Source organism: Tenrec ecaudatus, chromosome 1 (genome assembly GCF_050624435.1).
Source record: "Tenrec ecaudatus isolate mTenEca1 chromosome 1, mTenEca1.hap1, whole genome shotgun sequence".
Classification (NCBI taxonomy): Eukaryota; Metazoa; Chordata; class Mammalia; order Afrosoricida; family Tenrecidae; genus Tenrec; species Tenrec ecaudatus.
Window position 1 is genome coordinate 265,022,344 of NC_134530.1, and position 27,210 is coordinate 265,049,553.

At 39.4% G+C, this 27,210-nt stretch overlaps 1 protein-coding gene across 1 annotated transcript in view; it reads right to left on the reverse strand.

The window, feature by feature from the left end:
- The window catches only part of PCNX2 (pecanex 2), a 357,992-nt gene that overhangs the window by 131,232 nt on the left and 199,550 nt on the right, over positions 1-27,210 (reverse strand). The window contains exons 18-20 of the mRNA XM_075532150.1: positions 21,356-21,448; positions 20,377-20,527; positions 4,398-4,539 (exon numbers count right to left, since the gene is read on the reverse strand). Of these exons, the coding sequence (XP_075388265.1) occupies positions 4,398-4,539; positions 20,377-20,527; positions 21,356-21,448 (386 nt within the window). The remainder of the gene's footprint in view (positions 1-4,397; positions 4,540-20,376; positions 20,528-21,355; positions 21,449-27,210) is intronic.

The window sequence follows — 27,210 nt, forward strand, 5'->3', positions numbered from 1 at the left end:
ACCTGTCAATCAGGTTACAATCTGAAGCTGGGCCTTTGGGGGTGCGGCCTTCTTATATTTGAAGACCCTAGGATCCACCCTCTCTGCTTCTCCCGCTTCACCTTCCTGCTTACTCACCCTGAGAGCTGCCACAGCCCTGCCAGGTTTCCACCAATCTTGGATAAGCACAACTTTGCACCCACTGGCCTGTGATCTTCCTGAATTCTGCACCATTGCATGTGGCTGTGTAAGACTGAAGAGTAACTTATAGACTAGTATCGGACTTATGGATTTGAGTTGGACTGGGCTGGGGTGATTTTTTTGATATTTAATTACTTCTTGATATAAAGCTCTTTCTTATACATTTATAAGTATCCCTGGATTTGCTTTTCTAGTAAATCTGGCTTAACACAGTAGGCTTGGAGGTGGTTTCTGAGAAACATTTGCTTTTGGTTACGTGAAGATTTGGAGAGAATTGGCATGCTTTTCTGCATTCCCAACATAGACACTGCAGGTCCATACAGCATGACCAACCACTAGTCGATAACTTGCTATCCTGTACTAATCGCCATGTATGAAACATGACTTCGTGTCCAGTTGACTTAAACAAGAGCTTAGGTGACAAAAGTTATAATGGGACAACCAAAGCTCTCCAGAACAACCTGAATGATCTAAGGGTACTTTTATATTCAGGGGAAAGTGGTGAGATGGTAGGTTATATTCAAATAAAGTTTAGATGAAAATCAGTACTACTATTTCTGTTTTCTGTGACTAAAAGTGACTACTTTCTTTTGTATTTTTTGCTGAAATCCATTAAAATTAAGAGAGATCTTAGGGACAGATGTTTATGGATTTTAAAACATTTCAATAGTTCAATGGTTACAGAGAACGTTTTCATAAAGCAAGGCTTAGTAATCAGGAAACAAAGTTTGGAGACAGAGTGGAGTACCCATTTTAAAAATTAGATAACATATATGTGTATGCATATGTAATAAGATATAATTCTCCACTCATCAAACTACCACGTCCATCATTCATCCAGACCCCTTTCTAAGAACTATAAGGGGTTTGGTACAAAAGGATGAATAAGAAACCATTGCTCTTATTGAAGAATACATTATATAGTACAGGCATACTTTGTGTCGTTGCGTTTTGCAGACATTGAAGGGTTTTTTACAAATTGAAATTTTGTGGCAACTCTTCATAGCATTGACATATGTGTACCATTTTTCCAACAGTATGTCTCGCTTTGTGTCTCTGTGTAACACTTCAGTAGTTCTTACTGTATTTTAAACTTTGTTTTTTTATGAATGTTATTTCATCCTAAATAGACTCAGAATACAATAAACATAGCTTTTATATATACTGTGAAACAAAAAAATTGTGTGGCTCATTTTATTGTAGGGATCTGGACCAAATGTACAGTATCTGCAAGTGTGGTAGTTACATAATCTGTTGTCAATTTGAGAGTGAAGGGGTGGTGTTTAGCCTGTCAATCAGGTCACAGCTTGATGACCTCATTTGGAGGCGCTAAGGAGATAAATAGCTCATTGCAGGCGGGACACACACTCACACCTGGGGAGACATTGCAGCTGACCAGACGCATGGAACTATGCTAATGGCCTAAGCTGGAGGAACCATGTAGAGACCCCTGCCAGCGCTGAGATGCTTATACCATCACGGGATCCACAAGACTTTCCACCCACTGGCCTGTGATCTTCTATATTTGGTGTCACTGCATGTGTTTCGTGAGTCTGGAGAGGAATTTATAGATTGGTATCAGACATATGGGCTAATATTGGACTTATGGATTTGATCTGGACTGGGCTGGGATGTTTTCTCAATATTCAATTGTTCTTGTGTATGAAGCTCTTTCTTATACACATATGAGGGTCCATGAATCTGTTTCTCTAGTCTACCTGGACTAACACAACAAGGTATCCCTATATAGTGGTTGTCAGGGGGGAAAAAAGGCTGGGTGAAGTTCATAGTTTAAAATTGGTTACTAGAAGAAACTAATATATTGCCTACTGCTGCCCTGTTTGAGAACAGATAGTTGAAGTGGATGTCTGAAATTCTGTGATTATTTATTTTTTAACATCTTCAAATGGATGCCTGAAGAATAGGAAGAAATTATCAGCTTTGAGTTCTGAGAAAAGTAGGCTGGCAGTATTATCTGGGCATTGAGACTATTGAGAAATAGAGGAATATAGGAAAGGTGCTCCTTTCTGACATGTGGTTGTTAGGTGTTGTTGTGTCAGCTCTAATTCTTAGAGACCCAATGCACAACAGAATGAAACAGTGCCCGGTCCTGTGCCATCCTAACTTTATATATGAGCCCGTCAATGCAGCCACAGTGTCAATTCATGTCATTGAGGGCCTTTGTATTTCTTGCTGCTCCTTGAGTATGCCAAGCATGACGTCCTCCTTCAGTGAAAGGTCTCTCCTGACAACATGTCCAAAGAGTGTGAGATAAGTCTTACCATCCCTGTCTCTGTGGAGCACTCTATCTGTACTTCTTCTAAGATGGATGGGTTTGTTCTTTCAGCAAGGCGTGGTCCTTCCAGTATTCTTCTCCAGCACCATCATTCAAATGGATCCTTACTCCTTCAGTCTTCCTCATGCAATGTTCAACTTGCACATGTGTATGAGACCATTTAAAATGCCATGACTTGAAATACTAAGGTCAGAGTCACCTCAGTCCTCAAAGTAATATCCTTGCTTTTCAGCACTTAATGAGGTCTGTGCAGCCTCTTGACGCAACGTATCGCTTGATCTCTTGACCACTGCTTCCATGAGAATTGATTGTGGATCCATGCAAGAATAAATCCTCACCACTTCAATCTTTTCTGTTTCTCATCATGTTACTACTTGTCCAAATGTGAGGGTTTGGTTTTCTTTACATTGAGTTATAATCCATACTGAAGGTTGAAATTCTTGGTCTTCATCAGCAAGTGCTTCATGTCCTCCGAACTTTCACCAAACAAGGTTGCGTCATCTAATATGTCTTGTCATCTGAATATCGCATGCAGGTTGGTAATAAACTTCCTTAATAAGACTTATTGCCTAGGGGAAATATCTTACAGTATGAAGCCTAGAGAGTGACATTATTTCAGATTGAGCTCTCTGAACAATTTATTGGACTCTGTGTATATTCCTGACCTTGATCCATCTTATGCCAGCAACTAGAACTTCTTGGTTCAGTTTCAGGTATTCATCCTAGCTTTGGATATAGGTTTGATGCCCTAGGGCAGTCCTAGTATGTTTTTCTGTTCTGTTTCTGATATCTTGTCCTCATTCTAGAAATTGATGATCTGTCTTATTCTGGGATATCGTCAAGGGACCAGTCAGGGTTGTATTATCCTGGAAATCCTTGGCTCAAGAAGAAGCAATGGATGTTCCCATTGTAGAGCGCCATCTCTTAGTTTGGGTTTTTCTTATTATCTGCTTCCTTTAAAGTGAATTATTATCTCCATATCAGAAGTCTAAAATGAGAGGTTCTTAAGGACCTTGAATTCATGTCCTAGCTTAGCCAAAACAAATCTGGACTTGAAAAAAGGAAGATGGTGATGTGACTCTTGTGACTATGAATCAATTGTAAGTCCCAGAGAATATTGGAAAGTCTTTTATCTTAGCTGCTCAATCTTTATCAAATATTAATAACATGCTCTCATCATACTTTAAAATAAAAGCAAATTGAGATTATCTACCAGGGTTGAGTTTGGCACACGGTGTTTAAGAAATGTGACTGATCAGCCAGTCTAAGAAGGGGACTCTCTTTCTCACCCTCCCACCTTAACAACATTTTTAACAAGGAACTCTCACCTTCTGTTAAAATGAGAAATCCACAAATTATCAAGAAGTTTTCCATTTATAAATTCAAAATTAATTTAATATATTAAACCAATACATGCAGTGTACTTTGGTGTTATTTGCAAAAACACAGCCATCTTCACTGTACACACCTCTGTGCTCCAGTGTTTTAATTATGAGGTTTCGGCTGATAAATACAGAGGGGGCAGTGACAGTGATTGATCCCCCGCCCCCAGGACATGATAAAGCATCTGCTAAATGAGATGACAAGAGCACAATGGGAGGAGCTCCGGGAGCCCTGGGTTCACACCGTGCTTCCATCGTCTTATTAAGGATCACTGACTGAGCTTTTGCTGGATGATTTTCAAATTTCCCAACCTTTATTCACAACATCACTCAGAGCAGATTTAGTTTGCCTACACCCAGTCACACTACCATTCTGGCTAGTTCTAGTGGTTTTAAGGACAAGATCACTAGGGCTCGCTTGAGATGGCCAATACTTAGGAGCTATACATTAGATTCTGCTGTATCCTGTTTAGAGAAAGTCACTGGATTTTTAAAACACTGACATAAATCATTATGAGAATAAATCATTATCCACTTACTGGGTACCAAGTCTCCGGTAATTGCTTATTGAAAATGCATCAAGAGTGAGGGCATTCAAAATTATTGCTGGGTACAAGATATATTTTTCAAAACACTGAAGCCAAACATAGAGTCTTTCAAACCACATTAAATGGGCGATATCTGGAAGAAATATAAAAATCACTTAGAACAGCTGCTAATAAAATTATTTTTCTTTAAGTACAAATAATAGTGAGTAATAGCCCCTTTAATTCAATAGAACTCACATACTAGATGCATTAAACCAATTTCCCTTTCAAGCAATAACTCTGAACTTTGGTTTTTACATAGTTTAAAAATAATGAGGGTCTATCATCCCAAATTTTCACATAAATTGCTTTTTTACATATGTAGTTATTACTGGCATTGATGAAATGAGTTGCCATCTCAGAGTAAGTAAAAGTAATTATGAAAGATCAACCATTAGGAAAAATCACTTGAGTCCATCTCCATTAAGGCTGGACATCACGTACAAGGCTCTTCTCTGCCCCTTTTTAATCTTTTAGTCAATAATCCAATCCCGACGTAACAGTTATAAGAAAGTTGATAGAAAAATCCGACCATTATGAATGTATTACATTTTTATGAGCTTTGTGACATAGGAAGTACCATGGTCAATTGTATTTCCCTAAGAGCTAAGATGTTAAATCAGACCAACCTGGCTTTTGTATTCCAGCCAATTAACCGTTAGTGGTGTGTCCTTGAACAATTAACCTCATATCTCTAAACCTCCTTTTTATATGGCCCCCGTGTGATCTGTAAACCTGCTCCTGGAGAAAACAATCTTCTCACTCCTCAGAGCCGAGAGAAAACCCTGCTCTCCTCCACAGGATGTTGATGGAAAAGAGCTCCCCAAACATATGTATTGAAATTCTGGTCCTTCAACCTACAGATATTAAGAAATAAGGGCTTTCTTTTGTTATGTTAGTGTGAGACTAACTAAATATTTATGACATAGATTTTTAGCTGAATTCAGACTTTTGGCTTCTTAAACTGTGGTATTAAAGCCTCTCACTTGGGGCACTCGGTAGCTAAGATAGCTGGAGTGAGAAAGGACAACTCACTGGGGGGCCACTCAACCACTGCTTACGGTTCTTTCTGTAGAGCACCGGTTCTCAGCCTGTGGGTCGCGACCCCTTTGAGCGGGTCCAACGACCCTTTCACAGGGGTCGCCTAAGACCATCAGAAAACACATAAATATTTCACAATATGTAATTACTTATTGTTTGGTGACTAATCACTATACTTTAGTGATGTTTCTGTTCAATTTGGAACAATGAACATACATGCTGCATATCAGGTATTTACATTATGATTCATGACAAATGCAAAATTACAGTTATGAAGTAGTAGCGAAAATAATTTTATGGTTGGAGGTCACCGCAACATGAGGAACTGTATTAAAGGGTCGCAGCATTAGGAAGATAGAGAAGCACTGCTGGAGAGGAAGAGTCAATGATGGGCCGGTCAATGGGAAAACTTTGGGTGAAATGACTCGAGTGGGAAAAGTGCTTCACTTCTGCCTCCAGCGTCCATAATAAGAGTCAGGACTCTGTAGTTGTTGCTGTTGTTGTTTGGGGCCATAATCAGTTCGGGCTCATAGCAACCTTCTGTATAACAGAACAAAATACTGCCTGGTCTATGCCATCCTTCTAATTGTTCCTATGCCTGAGCCCATTGTTACAGCCACTGTGTCCGTCCATCTCATTGAGGGTCTTCCTCTTGTTCACTGCCCCTCCACTGCACCAAGCCTGCTGGCCTTCTCCAGTGACTAGTCTCTCCTTAACAACGTGTCCAAAGTATGTAAGATGAAGTCTTGACATTCTTGCCTTTAAGGAGTATTCTGGCTGTACTTCTTCCAAGAGAGATTGGTTAAAGTTCACATCCACACGAGGCAATTGAAAATACCATGCTTGAAAATACTAAGGTCAGATGCACCTTAGTTACCTAAGTAACATCATTTCTTTTCAATATTTCAAAAAAAAAAAGTCTGTGCAGCAGATTTCCTCAACGTAATGCATCATTTGATCTCTTGACTGCTGCTTCCATCAAAATTAATTGTGGGTCCAAGCAAGATGAAATCCTTGACAACATTAATCTTTTCTCTGTTTATCATGATGTTACCTGATGGTCCAGTTGTGAGGATTTTCATTTTCTTTACATTGAGTTGTAATTAACACTGAAGGTTGTACTTCTTGATCTTCATCAGCAAGTGCTTCAATTCATCCTCACGTTAAGCAAGTGAGGTTGTGGCATCTGCATTTCTGTTTAGACTCCCTGAAGGGAACACACCAGCTTCGGGTCCAGGATCCTCAAATAGGCCATCCTGGTTCTACCAGAAATCATGTAGTGACCCCTGATCATATATAGTAAATGAGCCAAATCTGCTCTCCAATGCCGATTTTTAGTTTAAATTTAGAAAACACATTTGTCAACAATTTATAGTAAATATATATATATATTAATAAATTATAAGTAAGCACATTTAGTTAGGAACCAATGTTCTTCATTTTTACATGGCTTACATTCTATATAAGAACATATTATTTTTATGACAAAAAGCTACCTTGATTTTGGTTAAAAGCAGGAGGAAAGGTTTATCACTCACAAATCTCACTTGAAAATAATTCATTTGAATGCGACAGAATTGTTGAAAATATAGGAATGAGCTTATTTCAAAGATATGAGAAGTGAAGTATTATAAGAACAAACATCTCAACAGTGAAGCTACTAAATAGAAGAGGGGTGTACTCAGAAATTGTCAAGATAAAAGTAAAAAGAAATTTTAATGATGAATGAAACAGGAATAAGAGAAGAAAGAAAATGAAGTTCGAAGAGTAAAGATGGGTCAGAATTCAGTTGTCAATATTCTTAATGGTCAATGTGTAATGTCTTCTGGAGCAGACTTGGGAAATGTGTCCTTTCACAAGGAATGAGTATTTTAAAATATGTAATTAATGAAATATTGTATATCCTGTGTTTTACATAGAGATTTAAGGGCTTTTATCATTCATGGCAGTACTCATACAGTGATGAGCGGTCGGATGGGGTGAATTTTCAAGACCTTGCCTCCATTCTTTCCAAACAACGTTGATACCTACGTCAGAGATAACTGAGGAAATAGGGCACAGAATCCTTCACCTTCTCGGCTACAAATGTATCTACTTTCACTTCCACCGTTATCTACCTCTTGCTTCCCCAAGACTACACCCCTAGTGATATCCAGGATTCTATTCTCCCCACCGTCTCGGTCCAGCAGCCACTCCTTTCCCTCGATTAGCTTCTTCCCAATGGCACGTAGCATTATTGCCATGTTTAAGTTCTGCCACTGGGTGTTCGCAGCCACACCGTGCTAAACTGGCCGTGTTATAGCTACCAGTGACTTCCTAAAGGCCAAACATCTAGTTCTTCTCAGCTTATCGTACTAGACCTTTCTGAGGTTTAAGAAAAAGTCATTGATCCTGTTCTGTCTTTAGATCTCTCTCCTCCCTTGCCGTCCCTCTCCTATCATCTCCCTGTGGGTTATTTCCTTTCCAGGATCTTCTGTCCGTACTCGTGGTTGGTTGTTTTCCTCGGTCCTCTTTTTCATGTTTTCCTTTTCTTTATGTGACGTACTTAACACCCATCGCTGGAATTCTTACTTCCACACTGGTTGTCCTCAGATCGGTAACTCCATGACTCATCTGTCTCTCCTGAAATCTAGATCTAAATATTCAACTGCATAGCTTCATCTGATGTCCCAAAGGAATCTTCAAATCGGTGTCAAAAACTGAACTCATTTTCAACTTCCACACGTCCCGACTCTTTCATATACATCCATTATCCTATTTGATGCCCCTTCCATTCGCTTAGTCATAGAAACTATGCTTCAAAGTCACCTAACTTAACGCTGCATGGGGGAGTCACCCGGGGCCTATCCAATAAGGAAGAGCTAACAAGAACCGATGCATTTGAATTATGATGCTGACTATGAATATGGAAAGTACTATGGACTGCCAACGGAACAAACCAGTCTCTTGGAAGAGCCCTAGCCAGAATGTTCCTTAGAGCCAACAATGGCGAGACTTCATCCCACATATTTTGAACATGTTGTCAGGAGAGGCATTCTCTGGAGACAGACATCGTGCTTGGTAGAGTAGTGGAGCCGGTAGAGAAGGGAAGGAAGACGGTTGACAAGATGGGTTGACCCAGTGGCTTCATTTTGGGGCTCAAACAAGAACAATGACGAGGGTGGCCTAGGACCGGGCAGTATTTTGTTCTGTTACACATGGGGTCACTATGAGTCTGAATGGACTCAGCAACACCTAACAATAACGGCAGGGCAGGGACAATACCCAAACCCCCTAAACTCACTGCCATCAAGTTGATTTCAACTTATAGCCACCCTATAGGAGAAAATAGACCCGCCCCTGTGAGTGTCCACGGCTGTAAATCTTTACTGAAGTAGAAAGTCTCATTTGTCTGCCCAGAGTGGCTGGTGTAACCCACTACCCCACCGGGACTCTGTATGGTAGGGGTCAAGGGTTTTAAAACATCGGCATCTCCGACTCAAGCTGAGATATGCTTACGTGATTGGGCTAGTGTACTGCTTGAACTTTAAGAGTCTTACAATCCTCTCAGGTGCAGTCACAGTCTTAAATCAGATTGTGAATCTTTAGCATGCAAATGAATCACTTGCTAACCAATATTCAAACTCTGATTTAGTGTGTCTCAGGTAGAGCCTAAACCTTTGGAAGAATTCCCCAGTGAAGCCATCTAAACTTGGGAAATTTTAAGTGACCTACTCTATTTTTTCTTTGCTTTGTCAGTCATGTTAATTTGGGTAGAGAGTGTGTTTCTAAAAATGTGTCCATTACATCTAGGTTTCCCAATCTGTTGAAGCGCAGGCCTTTGAAATAATGTGTTCTTATTCTTTTTCATTTAACTTAATTGTTACGATGACAACCTTTTTCATCTCTAATTCTGGAAATTTTCATTTTATCATTCTTTTTCATTTGTAACGTATGGCAGTGGTTTGTCAAGTGTTTTAGTTCTTTCAAATAACCATTTCGTCTGGATTTTTTTTCTATTGTTTTATTTTTCAATTCATCTATTTCTGCTTGAATCTTCATAGTGTCATTCCTCCCGGTGATTAATGGTTTATTTTGTTGCTCTTGTTCTAGGTGTTTAGGATCTGGATTACGCTGTTGATTTGGGCTTTCTCCTTTTTATTACTGTTTGCATCAACTGTCATCAATTGTCCTCTAAAACGGCTTTTCCTCTATCTGGAAGTTTTGGTACATTATGTTTGTGTTTTCATGTGTTTCGAGGAATTTTAAAATTCCATCCCTTATTTCAGCTCTTACCCAGTGCTTTTGAAACTGTGTGCTGTTCAGATTCCATGCATATGATTGTTTTTCCATTGTTCTTTCTGTTCCTGGTTTATAATTCTATAGTGTTGTAGTCTGAGAAAATGGAATGGAGAATCTTGATATTTTTAATTTATTGCAGCTTACTTGTGATCTAAGCTATTGAATATTCAATGTGCACTGGGAAATATATATTATGATGCTCTTGGGTGGAGTGCTCTGCATAGGCAAAGGAAGTTGAGTTGGTTAATTATGTTGTTTAACTCTTCTGTGTCTTGAGTTTCTTTCCTGATGATCTATCTGTATTTCCTCAAAAGTGGTAAATTGAAGCTTCCTGATCTTATTCCTGTATCGTCTATTTCTCTCTTCAGCTCTGTAAGAGTTTAATGTAATTTGAGTTGCATATATATTTATTATGCTTCAGTTTTCTTATTCGATGGTTCCTTTAATCATATATCCTTCTTTGTCTCTTACGATGTTTTTGGCCTGGAAGTATATTTTGTCAGAGATTAATTATATCTCTTCTTCTTTTTTGCCATTAGCTTGGTAAATTTTTCTCCAGCCACTGATGCTTACTGTCTTTGTTTTTTGTGTCCAAGATATGTTTCTGGTAGGCAGCAAATTGATGGCTCTGTTTTATTGTTCTTATCCAGTCTGCCGCCTTCTGTTTTATGACTAGTGAATTTAATCCATTAGTATTCATTGATGGTATTGATCTGTGTAGGGTTGTTGCCGTCATCATGCTGCACGTAGCTCTGTGTGGGTATAGAGGTAGTTTTACTGGTTTCTTTATTCTTGTGTGTTTGAACTCTTCTGAGTACTGTTTTCAGAGTGTTCATTTCTGAGGGGTGTTGTCTTGTAATGTTGATCTCAGGTTTGTAGGCTGTTGTTGATTCTCTTTTCAAAGTGTTGCCTGTAGTATTTTCTGTGCTAAAGGGGGTTTGGGTTTGCTTTTACAAATTCCTTTCATCTCTCCTTGTCTTCAAATATCCTTATTTCTCTCTCGTAGTTGTGGGACAAGTTTCCTGGGTTCACCCCCTTGGTTGGCAGGGTTTTATGCTTTCAGGATTTTATATGTGCTCTTCCATTGTTCTGGCCTGCTGGTTTATGGTGAGACAGTGTAACTTATTCTGCTGTTTCTCTTTGCAGTGACCGCTCTCCTTTCCCTAGCTGCTCTTAGGATTCTCTCCTCTTTGATATTGAAGAGTTTAACTATAGTATGTTGTGATGTTTTTCTTTGGGGTCCCATCAGCTTCTGAAACAGGTACTTTCTTGATCTTGTATTATGTTAGGGAAATTTTCTTTTATGATTTTTTGAACTATTTTCTCTGTGGATTTTTTTTTTTAGTTTTGTTCCGTAATTCCAGTGAGATACATGTAGGTTGTTCCACTTAATATTCTCTGACGCAATTCTCAGGCTTCCTTCCAATTCTTTTGCTCTTTGCCTTAATTGTTTCTCTCATTATTTGTAGTTGTTAGAATTTTCTTCAAGCTCTCTAATTTGACTCCCATTTCTTCTATCTTATTATTCTCCTCTTTTACTGTGGTTTCTAATTCTGTTATCTTATTTGTATTAGCTGGAATTCTATTTGGTGTAGTGTTGCTAGTTTTGATATTAGTTCTGGTTTTTCTTAGATTCTTTATTCCACCATTGAAAGTGCCTGAACCCTATTCTGAATTCTACTTCTGCTGGTTCCGGGGTCTTTTCTTCAGAATATTTCTTTGGAGCTGGATGTGTTCCAGTTGTTTGTGCCTGTTTGTGTTTGTGTTTGTGTGTATGTACTTGCCACAGTTGACTGCTGTTTCTTTGGCATCCTGGTGCCGCCGTTGGTGTTTGGAGGAGTGCTTGGTCATGTGGGAATAGACATGTGACACCACTTTGCCTAGTGGTGTCAGAAGGGAGGAAGAGTGGAGAAAGGAAAGGAAATATAGAATGAAGAGGAAAGGGTGTAGACAAAGGGTGGAAGCTGGGAAAGAAGAATAACAGAAGAAAGAGAAGAAAAAGTAAGACAAAAGGGGGCTCTTTGACAAAATGAAAGGAAAGTGGGAAAGAGACAGAGAAAGGAGGGCTTTCTGGGTGGGTTATACCCTTGGTCCATGAGTTTTCTAGCTGTAGACAGTGAGATCGTGAGGAGCCACCGTTAGAAGATCATGGCATCAGGCATGTAGTGGTCTCTGGCTGGTCTGGCAGAGAAAAGCTATGCCAGACAGTCCTGCTTGCTGGAGGGGCGTGGAGAGATTGCCAGGCCAGGTACTGGGCCTACTTGCTGATGAGGAGCAGAAAGAACACCTAGCTGGGGTGGGTCCTGCTAGTTGTTGGGACACAGAGAGATCATTAGGGGTGGGTGGGGGTGGCTGGACCTCATTGTTAGCACGGCACAGAAAGAACACCTAATCGAGGCCAGACCCTACTTTCTGGTGGGACACAGAGAGATCACGAGTTTGGGGCTGGGACTTCTTGCTGGCAGGCCACAGAAAAGCACCTAGTTGGGCTAGGCCCTGCTTGTTAGCAAGGCATGAAGAAATTGCCATGCTAGAGTGTTGGGCCTGATCACTGCCAGGGCATGGGGAGTGCCTAAGTCTGGCCAGACCCTGCTTGCTGACAGATCCCTGGGACTGGTGCTGGAAGTTTGGAAGGAGCATCTAAGCCTGGCCAGACCCTGCTTGCTGACAGATCCCTGGGACTGGTGCTGGCAATTTGCAAGGAGCATCTAAGCCAGGGCAGACACTGCTTGCTGGTGGGGCACAAAGAGATAGAAAGACTAGGGGCCCCTGAAGGACACAGGGAGATCGCTGGGCCTGGTTGCTTTGAGGGCACCCCAGGTCTGGTGGGCTCCGCTTGTTAAGGGGGTTTGGATGAACTGGGAGGCAGGGGGAGAGGCTGCAGGGCTGGGTGACTTTGAGCAAGGTTGTCCCTTTCTCCTTTCACCGTTCCTCCTCTCACAGAGCGAGGGATGTAAAAGCTGAGGCTTTCCTAGCTCTCATGTTGTTCTCTGCAATCATGGGCCACCTGGCCTTTCCTTCAATCAGTTCTCTCTTGGTTGTCATGGAGTGGTCCAGTTGTGTGCGTGCTCAGTCACGCATCTTATACTGGAAGACTCTTTCTTTGGAATTTTAGCCCTACTGGTGCTATCTGACATTTCCCTGATGGCTGATGCAGTTAACTCTTTTTGACATATTTACGGGCCACTTAGAGACTCACTATGTAAGGTAATTCTTCAGGTTTATTGTTTAAATTCCTGTTGAATTATATGTCTTTTCCCTAAATTTGTAGGGGTTCTTTATGTATCCTAAATATGAGTCTTTGGTCAGCTATATGTACTGAAGTCATCAAGTCCCATTTTCTGAATTGTTTTTCACTCTCTTAATAGTATCTTCTGTAGAAAAAAATAATATTAATGAACCTCAATTTCTCTTGTTTTTACCCTTCAGAGCCTTTTGTGTCTTATTTAAGATATAAAGATCATCATTGCATTTCCCTCTAACACAGGTATTGTTTTATCATTCACATTTAGATCTGTAATCAATCTATAATTGATCATTCTTTATGGTTTAAGCGGGGGGTCAAGATTCATCTCTTTTTTCTATATAGAGTCTTTGACCCCCACTATTTATTGAATATACTATCTGGCCCTCCCAACACTACTGTGAGCTGAGCTGTTTCAGTCCTCTTTCTATGTGCTGGCTATCTTTCTGGAAGGTCCTTCCACAGTTCCACCTGCTCCTGGGATGCACCCATGTGACTCCACACCTTTGTATTATATCATAGTAACACTATAATATTACCGTTTACTAAATATGCAGGAACCCTTTCTTCTCTATTATCTCCAGTATCAGGGGGAAATATGTTATTCCTCCATGCTATCACTATACACAGTGGATACTACGTTTATAGTGTATACCATACTGTAAGTAGCTTTTCATTTAAATATCATTCTTACCCACTAACTTGTGAGTTTGTTAATATCAGACATGATGTGTTGTTCATTTTTGTGTTTTTCAAGCTCCTGGAAGAAGGTAGCTACAGAACTAGGATTCAATGAATGTTTATTTTTTAGTCTTGAGAAGATCTGGATAATTAAACAAAGAGCTCCTAAAAGTAGCTCCTTAGAATTCCTTTATTACAAAAATAAAACTTTAAAACTATAACATAATAAACACTTCCTATTTCAATTTCTCATAAAGTACTTTCAATTAGGTGTCATTGCAGATGAAATTATTTTTTTCTGATTTCTCAGTTTACAAAAGAGGGCAGTGTCGTGTTGAGACATCATGTTCAATATAATTCAGCCTACATCCGAAAATGGAGTTGCAGTACTCTATCAGCATTCGTCACCAATTCAGAGAAACATGACAACCTCAGCTAGATTTCTCGAGGGGGAAAGAATTAAATGAACTGAAGTATAAACCAACGTATATGCATACGCTGATTAAAATGAAGGTCCGAGGGCCTCATCACTGTAGAATGTCCTGGGAATTCTATGAATGGAGAAGTGATATTTAGATATTCCAAAACTCATCACATTTACTTTAGAAAATTCCATTTTCCAGAGTTAGAGACAGGGCTGATTTGAAAGGAGAGGCATATTCCCAATAAATTCTACAAAGATTTACCATACCTAATAACAATAAATGTGTTTCCCATAAGAATATCAGTATCTATCTCAGAAACACATAAAGTAATGAATTTAAAATAAAATGAACCCATTGCCAACTGCAGTTCATACGAACTCTATAAACCCCCTGTCACTGAGTCTAGTCCATGCAGAGACACCCTATATCGGGTTTCTGAGGCTACAAATCTGAGCGAGAGCAGGTCACTTCATCTTCCTCTTGAGAAGCTGCTGGTAGGTTTAAACCAGTGACCTTGTCAGCAGTCCAACCCTTAGTCAGCAGAGCCTCCAGGGCTCCTTGCGGACCCTTGGGGTTTCGGAGGTGGTGATCCCCACGGATGCAATCTGTTGGGTCTTTCTCTGCAGAGGGATGCGGGGAGCTATCATCCCCAGCCTTTCTATGAGCTGCCAAGTGCTAACCACTCTGCACCAGGTCCCTCCAAATAGAATACAAGCACCGGGAAGCTCTAAATTCACCATCAATGCCTTTCGAAATACATGAGAGTTGAACATATTTATTCACTGAGACATTGGCTTTTCTTAGTTACTGGTATGTGTGTGTGTGTGTGTGTGTGTGTGTGCGCGCGCGCGCGCACAGTGTCCAGAAGAAACGAACATGGGCATCATTTGAAAGCGTATGCTTTAGGAAGATGTGGTTTGTGAGCATCAGTTGGTGCTTGGCTTTGAACCGTGGGTTCCAAGGGGCTGCACTCATCCTGCACCATCAACATACATGAAGAATGGGAACACGGAGACCCCATATCTTTAAGAAATGTCAACCCAGCTTCTAGTTAGAAGCAAAGAAAGATATGGACCCAGTTTTCATTTCAGTGAAAGTATAGAAATCCATGACCAGAAAGGAAAGGCTTACCTCCAGCTCTCAAGAGCCAGATCTCACGTCTGTTAGCAAACTAACTCAAGAAGAGTAACCTGCTTTTGAAGAAATTAGTTTATATGGACTCCCCATGAGAGAATCTGCCCTGTTTATGTTACTAACTGTGCATTTAGGGAAAAGTGTGTTTCCTGCCTTTTAGTGATGTAGGCCTCATGCAGTAAGCTTCGTGGATCTGGGGATTTGTCGTTTGTTGTTGCTGCTGTTGCAGTTTTTGAGTATACTGCTTTGGCTGATTTTTTTTTTTGTTGACAAGTCCCATCCAGAATTGTTTTGAGAACTTCACTGTGTGAATTGGACTTTGCTGCCTGAAACACACCCAGTGCAGATGAAAAGAAACTGAAATACTTCTTTGAACTTTGAATTGAGACATTTAGATTTGAAGCCTTTGGCTAAGCTCATTGTTCTTAAAAATACTAAATGCCCAATAGTAGTTTATTTACATTATTCCACAAGATGCTAATGTTACCTCTAAAGTGGGTCATAAATATATGTATGTTTTAGACATACGAACAGATCTGGAACTTACACTTGGTCTAAGCCCTAACAGAAGAACAATTTGTTCTTATGATGTGACCCTGCTCACTACTCAACCCTCATGCGTTGATCACTGAAGATGTACGTGTATGGCAGTGTGGCAAAGAAATCAGATCGTGCTTGGCTATAAGTGTCTGGGGATTGAAAGCCTTGTCCAAAGACTAGCAGCTATCTAAGTGACATGTCCGCTAAGTCCACAGAGGAGAAGCACATCAGCCTGTATGGTCATGGGGTTATTAATAGTATAATCCATAATCAGAGGGAAGAATTATATTTGAACTCAAATTATCAGTATGTTAAAGATTATGACAATGAGTTGCAAGTTCCACCGTAAAGTTCTCACATGAATCCAGTTCCTACTAACTAAGTTCCTTCTGTTCACCACCCACGGATATTTCCATCCTAAACAGATCTCATCGATATGACAAATTAAGATGAAGAGTCAGCGATGATAACGAGGGACCTGAAGAGTCAATCGATATTATTTTATGGTGGAAATACAATGTAGTTAGGAGAATTTTATTCCTTGTTTAGATCCAATTTAGCTAGAAATCCTCCACAGCTTTAACCTTGAGCTAGATTCCTCTATCTTGTCTCAGAGTATCCTGTGAGAGTTAGTGTCCAAGCTTCCTCCCCTCCCTCTGTAAGGGCCAGGACCTGCATATCCAGCCCGTCTTCTCGAGATTTAGGATCCCTAAGTCACGGAAGATCTGCAACGTAAGATCTTTGTTCAAACAAAACTCTGTTTTCCTAGCCTGGACCTGTCATTGCAAGATTTGTGTCTGTCTGAGAGAACTGCTTACTTGGTCTGTATAGGTAACCTGTGAGAACAGAGACCAAGGAGAAAGGCATTTGGAAGATACACACACACACACACACACACACACACACACCATTCTCCTTTCCCATGCAGGTGAAAATAAAACCTAGAATTTTTTTCACTCCATCTGGTTTCTGTAATCTGGCAATGGCGACCAGGCAATGTGGCCCTCTGTACACCGACTGAACAGTAAATGATGTTTCATAACTGCCTTTCTGCACTGTACTGAATATGCAAAGAGACCACCGGAAGACATTACTTTAGCATTATTTCTCTTTTTTCTGGAATATTAGGCCCTTGAGAACAAGAATGCCAACTAATTGTCCCATTTGCAAGTTTATGTACAGCTTATTATAAATGAATGCTTTCATTTGTCTCAAAGGGTTTTCAGATTGTATCTTATTTAGATGGCTTTGTTACCAAGATAAAACCTCAGTAATTAAAAGTTAAATGCAAATCCTTACTATAAGAAAATAATTTTCTTCAGTTCAAAAGTTGAATTACCCTTAAGCTACAAAGAAAGCAGGGCTTCATGCTGTGTAGGGGCCATCTATGTTTATCAGTATTGCAATGAGGGGCAGATTAACGAGCTGACCCTGTTTTGTCCATGAGGCATGAAAGGCAGAGATGCTACAAAATGGAATCATATGATCCTAGTTGATAGTATCCCTTTACTATAAGCAATTGCATTTTTCTTGCTAGGACAAGGCTCAGATCATAAAATTCTTGGTAAAGACGTGTACATATATCATGGTTTATTCTCCAAAAATGGGCTTAATTTCTAAAGTAAGTAGCATGAATCAAGGGCAATCTTTGGTAAATGTGAAGCAAATCACATTACCCTGCCATTGAATGCCCTGATTCTGCTTAGGATATATGCAAGACATTTGAGGTCATCCAAGAGTCCCACCCTTTCGATTACCAACTAAATACAGTCATCATTTGCACTAATCATGTTCTCCAAATGAACGTTAGCCTCTCTATAAAGAGCCCTGGTTGTGTAGTGGTTAGATTGCGGACAGCTAACCACAGGGTCAGCAGTTGGAAACCTTGCACTCCTCTGCGGGAGAAAGATGAGGCTTTCCATGCCTGCACGGAGTTATACTCTCAGAAACCTGCAGGGGCAGTTCTACCTGGACTGTAGGGACATTATGCATTGCAAAGGACTCAATGGCAGCGAATTTGGGTTTTGGTTTTTAAGTATTTGTCCTTGGGAGTTGGTATAAACCGTTAAGGGGTAGGGTGATAACTGAAAGCTTGGAGGCTTGAGTCTACCCAGAAGATCCTCAGAAGAAAGACCTGGTTCTGAAAAATGAGGCACTAGAAATTCTGTGAAGACAGACTCTGGCCAACATAGAATCACAATGAGTTGGAATTGACACAACCACAGGACGTTTTCGTTATTTTAAGCTCCCTCAGATTCCGTGAGCATTGGACTGCTAATTGCAAGGTTGGCAGTTCAAACCCACCAGTTGCTCAGTGAGAGAAAGGTGAGGCTCTCTCCCAGAAAAATTTACACCCTTGGACACTCTATATAGGATCACTGTCCATCAGAACTGACGTAACGGCAGCGAGTTGGTTTGGTTTTCACGTCCCCTATACTTTGCCTTCCTTGCATCTCAAACACCATGAATGTACATATTCATTTATGTCATTCATGCCTAGTGCTTTCAGTGACGTGTGACTACAACAAGCAGGTCCAAGAATTTTTTTTCTCAATAGGATTTAGCATTTAGTGCTATAGTTTGTACATAGCAGACACTCAGTCAATATCAAGCAGCAGGATGGATAGATTGATTGATTATTAACTTTATTAACCAAAGAGGACACCTAGTATATCAAACTCTGGGAAGGAACCTAATAGGTTGGAATACTGGAGCTGGTGCTGTCAGGGTGGGGCCTTGGCTGTCTTTGGGGCATTGGGTTTACTCCTGGACAACCCTGTTCTCACGCAAGGCTGGCCTCACAGCGGCCACCCTGTGACTGTCTTGCTCACCAATACCTCCCTCCTCAACATCTGGTACAGACCTTGGCACATGCTAGGGACTCTGTATATAGTACTGAATGAATTAATAAAGGTTACAGGATTCAATAGCATGGTAAACTTCTCTAAGAAATATTTAGTGGTTAAGAATGACATAAGGGAATCATTATATCCGACATTTATATTTTTCATGGAATAAAAAGTTTTGGTTGTTTCCTGTTGTTCCTGACTTTGGGATCATGCTTAGAAAAGTCTTTCTTTCTCAACCAAGATTATGTAACTTGACCTATATTTCTTGGCAGCACGGTTCAAGTTTTTTTTCTTTTTCTTTCTTCTCCTCTTCTTTGTTTAAAAATCATTTAAAATAATGTATCTAATAGCACCTGGCTCAATATTATAAAATGTTTAGCCCATTTTCCTAAACCTACTAGCTTTTTCTCATTGGTTCATTGGTAGTAAGGGGGGGGGTCCTTCATATTTACTAAAAGGGATACAGAAGTTCTGGGGAGAATCCGTGCAATAATGTGCTTTGTTTTCTTGATGTGAAAAAAACACACTTTACTTCCGTTGAGTCAATTCTGACTCGTAATGACCCTATAGGACGGGGTAGAACTGTGGCCTTAGGGTTTCCAAGACTGAATCTTTTTCCAGGAGTAGAAAAGCTTATCTTTCTCCTGAGGAGCAAATAAGAGTTTCAAACTGCTGGCATTGTGGTTAGCACCCCAATGTGTAACCCAGGCTCATCAATAAGAGCTCATTCTATTTAAATACACATAAGCTACCGTAAATCAGAGTCAACAGCAACAACATGAGCTGCTGATGTCAAGGTCATCACAGCTCTGTCTCCTCTAATACCCCACACATGTCTCGCTTTGGCTGTTTCTCATGAAGGCAGCGCCTTTACTTACTCGGCGATGTACCTTGCAGAAATGTTCTCTATCTTGGTAGTATCTTCACAAGTCACTTGCTGCTTCTTTTAAAAGTTTGTTTGTTTGTTTGTTTTTTCCCTCTCCTCACACTAATCTACTGGACTTGCGGATCACAAAGCTGGCTGAGTTCAGTGCTTTCCATCAGATCAGAAAACCCTGCCTGGCCTCGTATAGCCCTGCCCCTGAACATAGACACCTAGAGAACTCACTTAAGCACTGGAGGAGTTATCAGAGGCAAAACAGTTGCGTGTCAAATAAAAATGTTGTCAGCTCGGTGGTGTACCGTGGCTAATAGTTAGGAGGGATCTCAGGAGATAGTACCAGTGTTTCTCCCATCTACACAAAACAGAGAGCCACAGAGCTGGAAGAGACCTAGCAGGGAAATTACTGAGAGATTTTTTATGTAGAATTTCTGAATTTTCATTATAATCAGACTAGTACATGATCATTTCCCGAGACAGACCCTCTGCTCCTCGAGTTAATAAAATAAGGTAAAGAAAATTTCAAAGCTCTAGGGCTCTGAAAGTTCAATTCTCATCTGTACTATACCTTGATTATTTTGTGAGGAGTGGCCAGACAACCAAGTGATGTTCTTCTTAGACCCCAATTAATGTATGTTGGGACACTGTAGTCTTCAAGTTTGAATAGTATAATTTAAATTTTTCTTGGTTGTTAATACCAACTAGTATTTACATAGCCCATCTAATTTAGTCCATTTCAATGTTTTTGTTCTAGATGACCAGAGTTTCTAGGGAGAACATGGCACACTGTCTTCATCTTAAAGTGCATCTGCCCTCCTTGTTTCATCATCATCATTTTCAGGGCTGCATTACTAACCTCTCACTTCCCGTTGCTGGTATTCTCTGTTTTTCAGAACAGGGTGTGAGATCCACATCCAGGGATGATGCTTGCGGAGTTGAGGGAGCACGTAATGCACGAGGAACCCCACGGTGGCAGCCAGGGCAAACAGCACGATGCTGAGAAATGGCTGTGAGGAGAGAGAGCGCAATTTCCTATGTCATTTAGAAAGAGAGGGCAAGGGATATCTATAGATAATACGTGATGCAGTTACCCTTCCCCTTTTTCCCTCTTAGAGAAACAAGTTCAGTTGTTTCCGGTCTCTGAAGTTTCTTCTATTTAGAGGCATCTGATCTGGGTGTTGAGATGTACTAATTGGGGTGAAGAACTGGCCTATGCATTATTGAGACCTCAAGAAAGTTTGCCCATTGGCATATGGTTTTTGTTTGTTTTCCTAGGAGAAATGGAGAAGGAGAAATTTAGGTAAAAGGTATTTCCTTATTGAAATCCCCTTTCAGTCATGGTCCATAGATGGACAATTTTATTTCTTCGTAGAGAAAACTGTGTGTCAGCATCGAAGCCAGCAATCCCCTCTGGAACTTTCCACATCTCCACTTTGGGTTTTCTAGCCGAAAACCATGTTCCAGGAATCCTTTTGGATTGTTGAGCCTCTTCTCGTCCCAATGTATACCTTCTTGGAAAACCACTCTTTTCCCCTTGAATTATGGTCCTACACCCTTAGCCCATTTCATTTCTATTATCCATCATCGCAGTGTACTACAAAAAGACACGATTACTTTATAAACCAAATAACCCCCCACGTAAGAATAAAAGACCCAAGTCTGGGTTTCAGACCAGATCACATTTTGGACATGAGACTATATTCCTTAAATCTTGTTTTTCTTTTCTTCCTCTGGCTCATCTCTACTATGGCTATCGTCAGTACCTTATAGCTTCCCAATGAGTTCTGTTATTAAAGACAGCATGGACATGAGCATAACATCGAATGGATACCTACGCGTAAGGAGAGGAACACAGTGCTGGCGCTGACTGCAAACGAGAGGACAGCAACCACCGAGCAGACTATGAGGTCAGACTGTAGGACATGCTTCTGGAAAGAGAAAGTACACGGCAAGTTTGCTGTTCATCTGTTGTCTGTGTAACCAACTCTCATAAACCACCCTTCAGACCTTGTCTAAGCATAGTGGAACACATTGGATAGAACATTTGCTGTCTTCCTTTAAGGGATCTCCAGGGAGACCAAAGAAAGGGGGTTGGAAAGAAAGACTAATTTGGGGGTGCATTATCTAACCATAGACAAAGAAAGGTGCACTACTTGTGAGAGATATAAAGTTCTTCTCCACAAACGTAGATTAGATACAAGATTGCCAGGGAGCTCCCAAAAGAGACCTTAACCTTCTGAGGTCTCTTATAAGGGGGCAACCCAAGAGACAATAAACGCTACTTCCTTCAGGGTAACTTAGATTTTAATAGGCAAATAATAGTCTGAGCGTGCTGAGCAGAAATTCGCAGTGTATCGACATTTTGCTGGGGTCTATAGTGGGTTTTATATTTTAACTCACCAGTCAGATGGGGTAAAGGTCATCTCCAAATTGTTGATATATAAACAAACAAACAAAACACCCTGCCTAAACTCACTACCATCCAGTTGGTTCTGACTCATAGAAACCTAAATGGAGTTTCTGAGACTAAAATTCTTAACCAGAGCAGATGGCTTTATCTTTGTCCCAAGGGGCAGCTAGTGGCTTTGAACGACTGACTGTGGGGTAAGTGCCCCAATGTCCAACCCTCAGGGCCACCAAGGACATATATATGTACATATATATGCTGAGAATTTGTTTCTTTTAGAAACGTGCTAGTACTTTTCTATCAGATAAAAAAGTGGTATAAGCAGGGGGTTGGGAAAATAAAGTTAGACACAGGAATGGCATTCCAATAGAGTGAAATCTCAACTATATTTGATTGTTGGCGGATATATTTAAAATGGACCTTATTTTCATTACATAGAGCAAGAATAGCTGTAGTACACAATTATTTAATCTCTTTAAATATCACTGTTACCGGAAAATTCTGAAACCATCAAAGTATTTATGCCTTCTTTTTCCACAGAGGGGTCATGACGTAGGCATCAGGTTGTCCACTATCAAAAAGAGTAATCTCCTTTGAAATAATAGTTCTGACTCTTATCCATCAGAAAATTATCTGGTAAGACACACCACAGTTTCACCCCAACTTTGGGTTTATCTGTCTCATTTCTTCTTTTTAAAATTAAAATGAAGAGTTTCTTACAAGTAATGCTGCTTGTTTACAGACTATATTAACACTCAAAGTTATAAGAAACTATCAGGAAGAATAGTTTCACTGGAGTATTCAACCAAGATTTGGTGACAGTACTTAGTAGTAATAAAATTAAGGGATACATTTTCAAAATCAACTTAGCAATTGACTCATAAGAGTTGTTTTGAATTTTGTCTCAAAATCTCACAGTTCACTAGCATGGCCATGGAGTCAATGTGGGCTCATAGCGACTGGATAAGACAAGGTTGAACTGCCCCTGTGAGTTTCCATGACTGTAACCCTTTTCAGGAGCAGAAAGCCCCATCTTTTCCTCAGAGATGGCTGGTGGTTTCAAACTGTTGACCTTGCAGATCACAGCCCAATTCATAACCACTCTGACACTCTGCCACCAGAGCTCCAACCATTTACTATATAGCTAGTTAATATGGAACAGATAATATAATGACAAACCAAGTATTCGGATTTTTTCTTAATAATGTTAATTTTATCTGTGAATAGGGAAAATCACTAGTTTTCAATTCTGAATCTCTTAAAATGTCATAATCAGAGGTTTTTACCAAAAATTTACTAGTAGTAAAGGTCAAAATCTGGTTTCTCCTTTCACTCCAAATACAAACGACTAGATCTATCACTAAAGATAATGCTGTAATTCACAGGAAGCACTGTAATTCACAGATGATGCAATGGGTTATGCATTAAGCTGTTAACCACAAGGTTTTGGGTTCAAACCCACCTGCCACTCTGCAAAATGGATATGAAGTTGCCAGGCTCCATATAAATGGAATTTCACTGTCTGCTCATAAAGGATCTCTATAGTGCTTCCAAACTTATTACTGCCAGGAGGGGGAGTCTGAGCTCGAGCAATTGGTTATAACTAGCAGACCCTAGTCTACAGGTTTCTGATGAAAAAATTCAACTTATCCCTTTGGAGGTGTCTACCCACTATCCTGACTTTAATGAACATTTTATTCCAGTTTTAAATATTGATTTTACTGTTTGTGCGTGACATTTTAAGCAATCGCATTTGGTTTTGTCCATTCATAATCTGATAAAATAGCATCAAACTCTATGCGTGATTCAAAGGTGTATGTTTTCTTCAACATTATTGGGTGAAGACACACCAAATATTACATGCCTGTACATGTAGCTATAGGAAAATCCTTTCCTTTGCTATAAAACCAAACCCACTGCCATCAACTTGATTACAACCCATAGATCCCGAGGCTATAAATCTTTATGGCTGCAAATAGTCTCACCTTTATCCTCAGGAGTGGCTGATGATTTTGAACACCAAGTCTTGTGGTTCGCAGCCCAATGCTTACCTATCAGGAGCACTACTGAGGGACTTCCCAGTGGCTCCAGTTTCTAGCTCCTGTGAATAAAGCTATCACGAACATCCCGTATGTGTATTCTGAGGCAAATATGAAACATTTTCTCCAAGGTAGATACCTAGGAGCAGAGTTGCTGGCCTGTCGGATATATGTAGGACATTGGTGGATCAGTGGTAGAATATTCTTCATGCAGGAAACATGGGTTCAATGCTTGGTTGAGCACCATGCGTCACCACCACTCATCTGTGTGTTGAGTGTTGGGTTGGACACACACATTTAAAGACTACAGAGAGCACAATGCTATTTTAGCAGACTGAAAATGAGCAAAACCAACACGTTCCAGAGGAGCTTCCAGACTGAGGCAAAGTATGAAGACAGGGTTGCTATTTCTGAACTTATGCCAATGAAAACTTACAGATCCCAACCACCACCTACTATGAGAACGGCACAGGACTCATTGTGCAGAGTAACCCTGAGTCTGGGCCAAATACATAGCAGTTAATACCATCGAGAACAATAAAGCAAAGGTAACATTTTTATTAAATTTTAATTCTGCGTGTTGTTTAGATGTTATTTCACTTTCTCGCATCAGAAAGACAGTTGCTTTATTCTAAGTGCTCTCAGGATCGGCCTTCATATATTTAGATTTAAAATTCACCTGGTAACCCCTGATTTATGACACATTTGAGTTACAATAAGCTGCACATAAGACTGCTTTTTGTTCTTGTCATCATTACAACGATGTAACGACTACAGCGTTGAATCCAGTCATTTGCTGATGTTATTGTTTGCAGCTGTTCACACGCAGATGTTCGGTGTTAATTTATTGATCAAAACGCTGCTGTGAACAGTATTAAAAGAAAAAAAAGATATTCAACATATAGTTCCAAACCAATATACAATTTCAGAAAGAAACCCAATCGTGTTGTCTGGAACTTCCTGTAGTGTGATCCAAAAGTTCATTTTAAATTTGTTCCTTACAAATCATTTCTACCTCTTGTCATTCCATTTTCCTCTGTGTGTAGAACGGGGCGTTCTTTCCTGGTTCTATGCCTTTAGTAGTTATGTCAACCACTCTAGTAAGTGTTCGGATTGGTTAATAAGTCTGTGATTAACTGGCAAGATGGGAAAGAGTGACTTGCGTTTGAAATCTAATCATACACTATTGTTTTACTTTTTATGCAAGTATGTTTGTGTTTAGATTTACCAATGTATTTGTAATGTTATTTTCTCTTTGTTTCTTCTTCAATTTCAGGCATTCCATCTAGTATCACTTTCTCTTGAAAGAATCCTTGAGAATTACATTTGGTGAAGTTATCTCAGATTTTGTGTGTCATATTTCTATTTTGCCCTCATTCTTTAATATTTTCACTGGGTGTAGAATTCTAAGCTGGAAGTTTCTCTTTAGAAAACATTAATTATATCAAACAGATGTCTCTGGCTTCCATTATTACTTCAGATAAGTGAACTCTGTTGGTCATTCAAGTGCAATCTGTTAATTGTGTTGAACTCTTTTAAGATTGTATGTGTCTTTGATGTATTACAGTTTCACTATCGTATGTCTGATTTATTTTAAAACCTTGCTTGTGATTTACTGGGATTCTTTAATATGTAGATGAGTGTCTTTCATCAATTCTAGAAGATCCTCAGATACTCATATCACAAACTATGGATTATAGTCCAGTCTCTCCCTCTATTTTGGGAATAGTGATTTTATATATATATATATATATATATATATATATATATATATATATATATATATATATGTATATATATGTATATATATGTATATATATGTATATTAGAGCTCCTCCCTCTCTTCTTCAAGTTCTGAATATTATTTATTATTAATCTATGGAGTGTTGCATTCTGGATGTTTTCCCCCCTCTATAGTATCTCTTAGTTCACTAAACCTCTTTAGTGGTGTCTCATCTGCCATGCGAGCTCCCATGAGTGCATTCGCTTTGTTTTACTTCAATTGCTTCATTCGCTTGTTGGTTCACTGATTGGTTTAGATTAGATGGTTGGTTAGTTTTAAGAAAGTTCTATTTGGTTATCTTTTGAATCTGGAAGATTTAAATATCATTTAAAAGTATCAATTACTTCCTGAAGACTAGTAAGTATATACCTAAAAGAAACAAACTCACTGCCATCAAGTCAATTCTGACTGATGTTTAAAAACCTGTGTCTAATAGTTTCAATAGTAGAAGTATTTGCACAGCTGTTTCTGTCATTACCTTCCAGTTGTTTCTGTTAATATCTTATTTTCTTGTGTATGCTTCAAATTTTTATTGTAAGCTTCTCATTTTCCTTAGAAAATTTGAAAGCAATTGGAGGTCAAGGATGAAATGTTGTTCCTCATGAGTGGATTTGAATTTGCTTCTGCCATGGGTCATGTTCAGTATAAGAACACCTTAAACTATATTAAGAATTCAAGGAGTTTTGTGGCAGTTTGATGTTTAAACACACGCTCACTTCTCAAATTTTTTGTTGTTGCTGCTTTTATTTTTGTTGGTATTTTGAGAATCCCCTTATTAATCAGTTGATTTTCATCAACTAACTCTTGTAAATTTTATATGTGATAGATAGATAGATAGATAGATAGATAGATAGATAGATAGATAGATATTCCTTTTCAAGTCTTGTATTGGTCAAAATGCCTATAAGAATATTCAATAATATAGCTTTGCTACCTTAATGTAAACCCATACATAAAGGGGTAGATAAAATAATATCCCATAGCACATTGAACTTATTAAATGGATTGTAACATTTTGTTTAGGACTGACCACTCTAGCTCTCAAGGGAAACTCTTATTCATTATTACATAGCCAGCAGAGTTAGACTGCCAGGCCCAGGAAAGTATGAATACTACATCCAACTGTCATAAAAGGAGCTGTTTGAATTTTACAGATAAAAATTAGGGGGGATTTTTGTTTGTTTGTTTCAATGTTTGCTTTGTTTTGTTTTTCTCAGTAGAAACTGACTGAGAGCAATGGATACAATGAAGTAGCAAATTTGGACATGATAAAAGACTCAAAAATGCTAGTGATCAGTAGGGATATAAACTGAAAGGCAATTGCTCCTAGGCATAAGAAAGAAGACTGACCAGGCAAAACACTCGTAAAAAGTGTTTACGTTTATTCAATATTGAATTTTGGTAATGATCTTCATGTTAATAAATTATCTTGCTCATCATGGAATTATATGATCCCTTGAT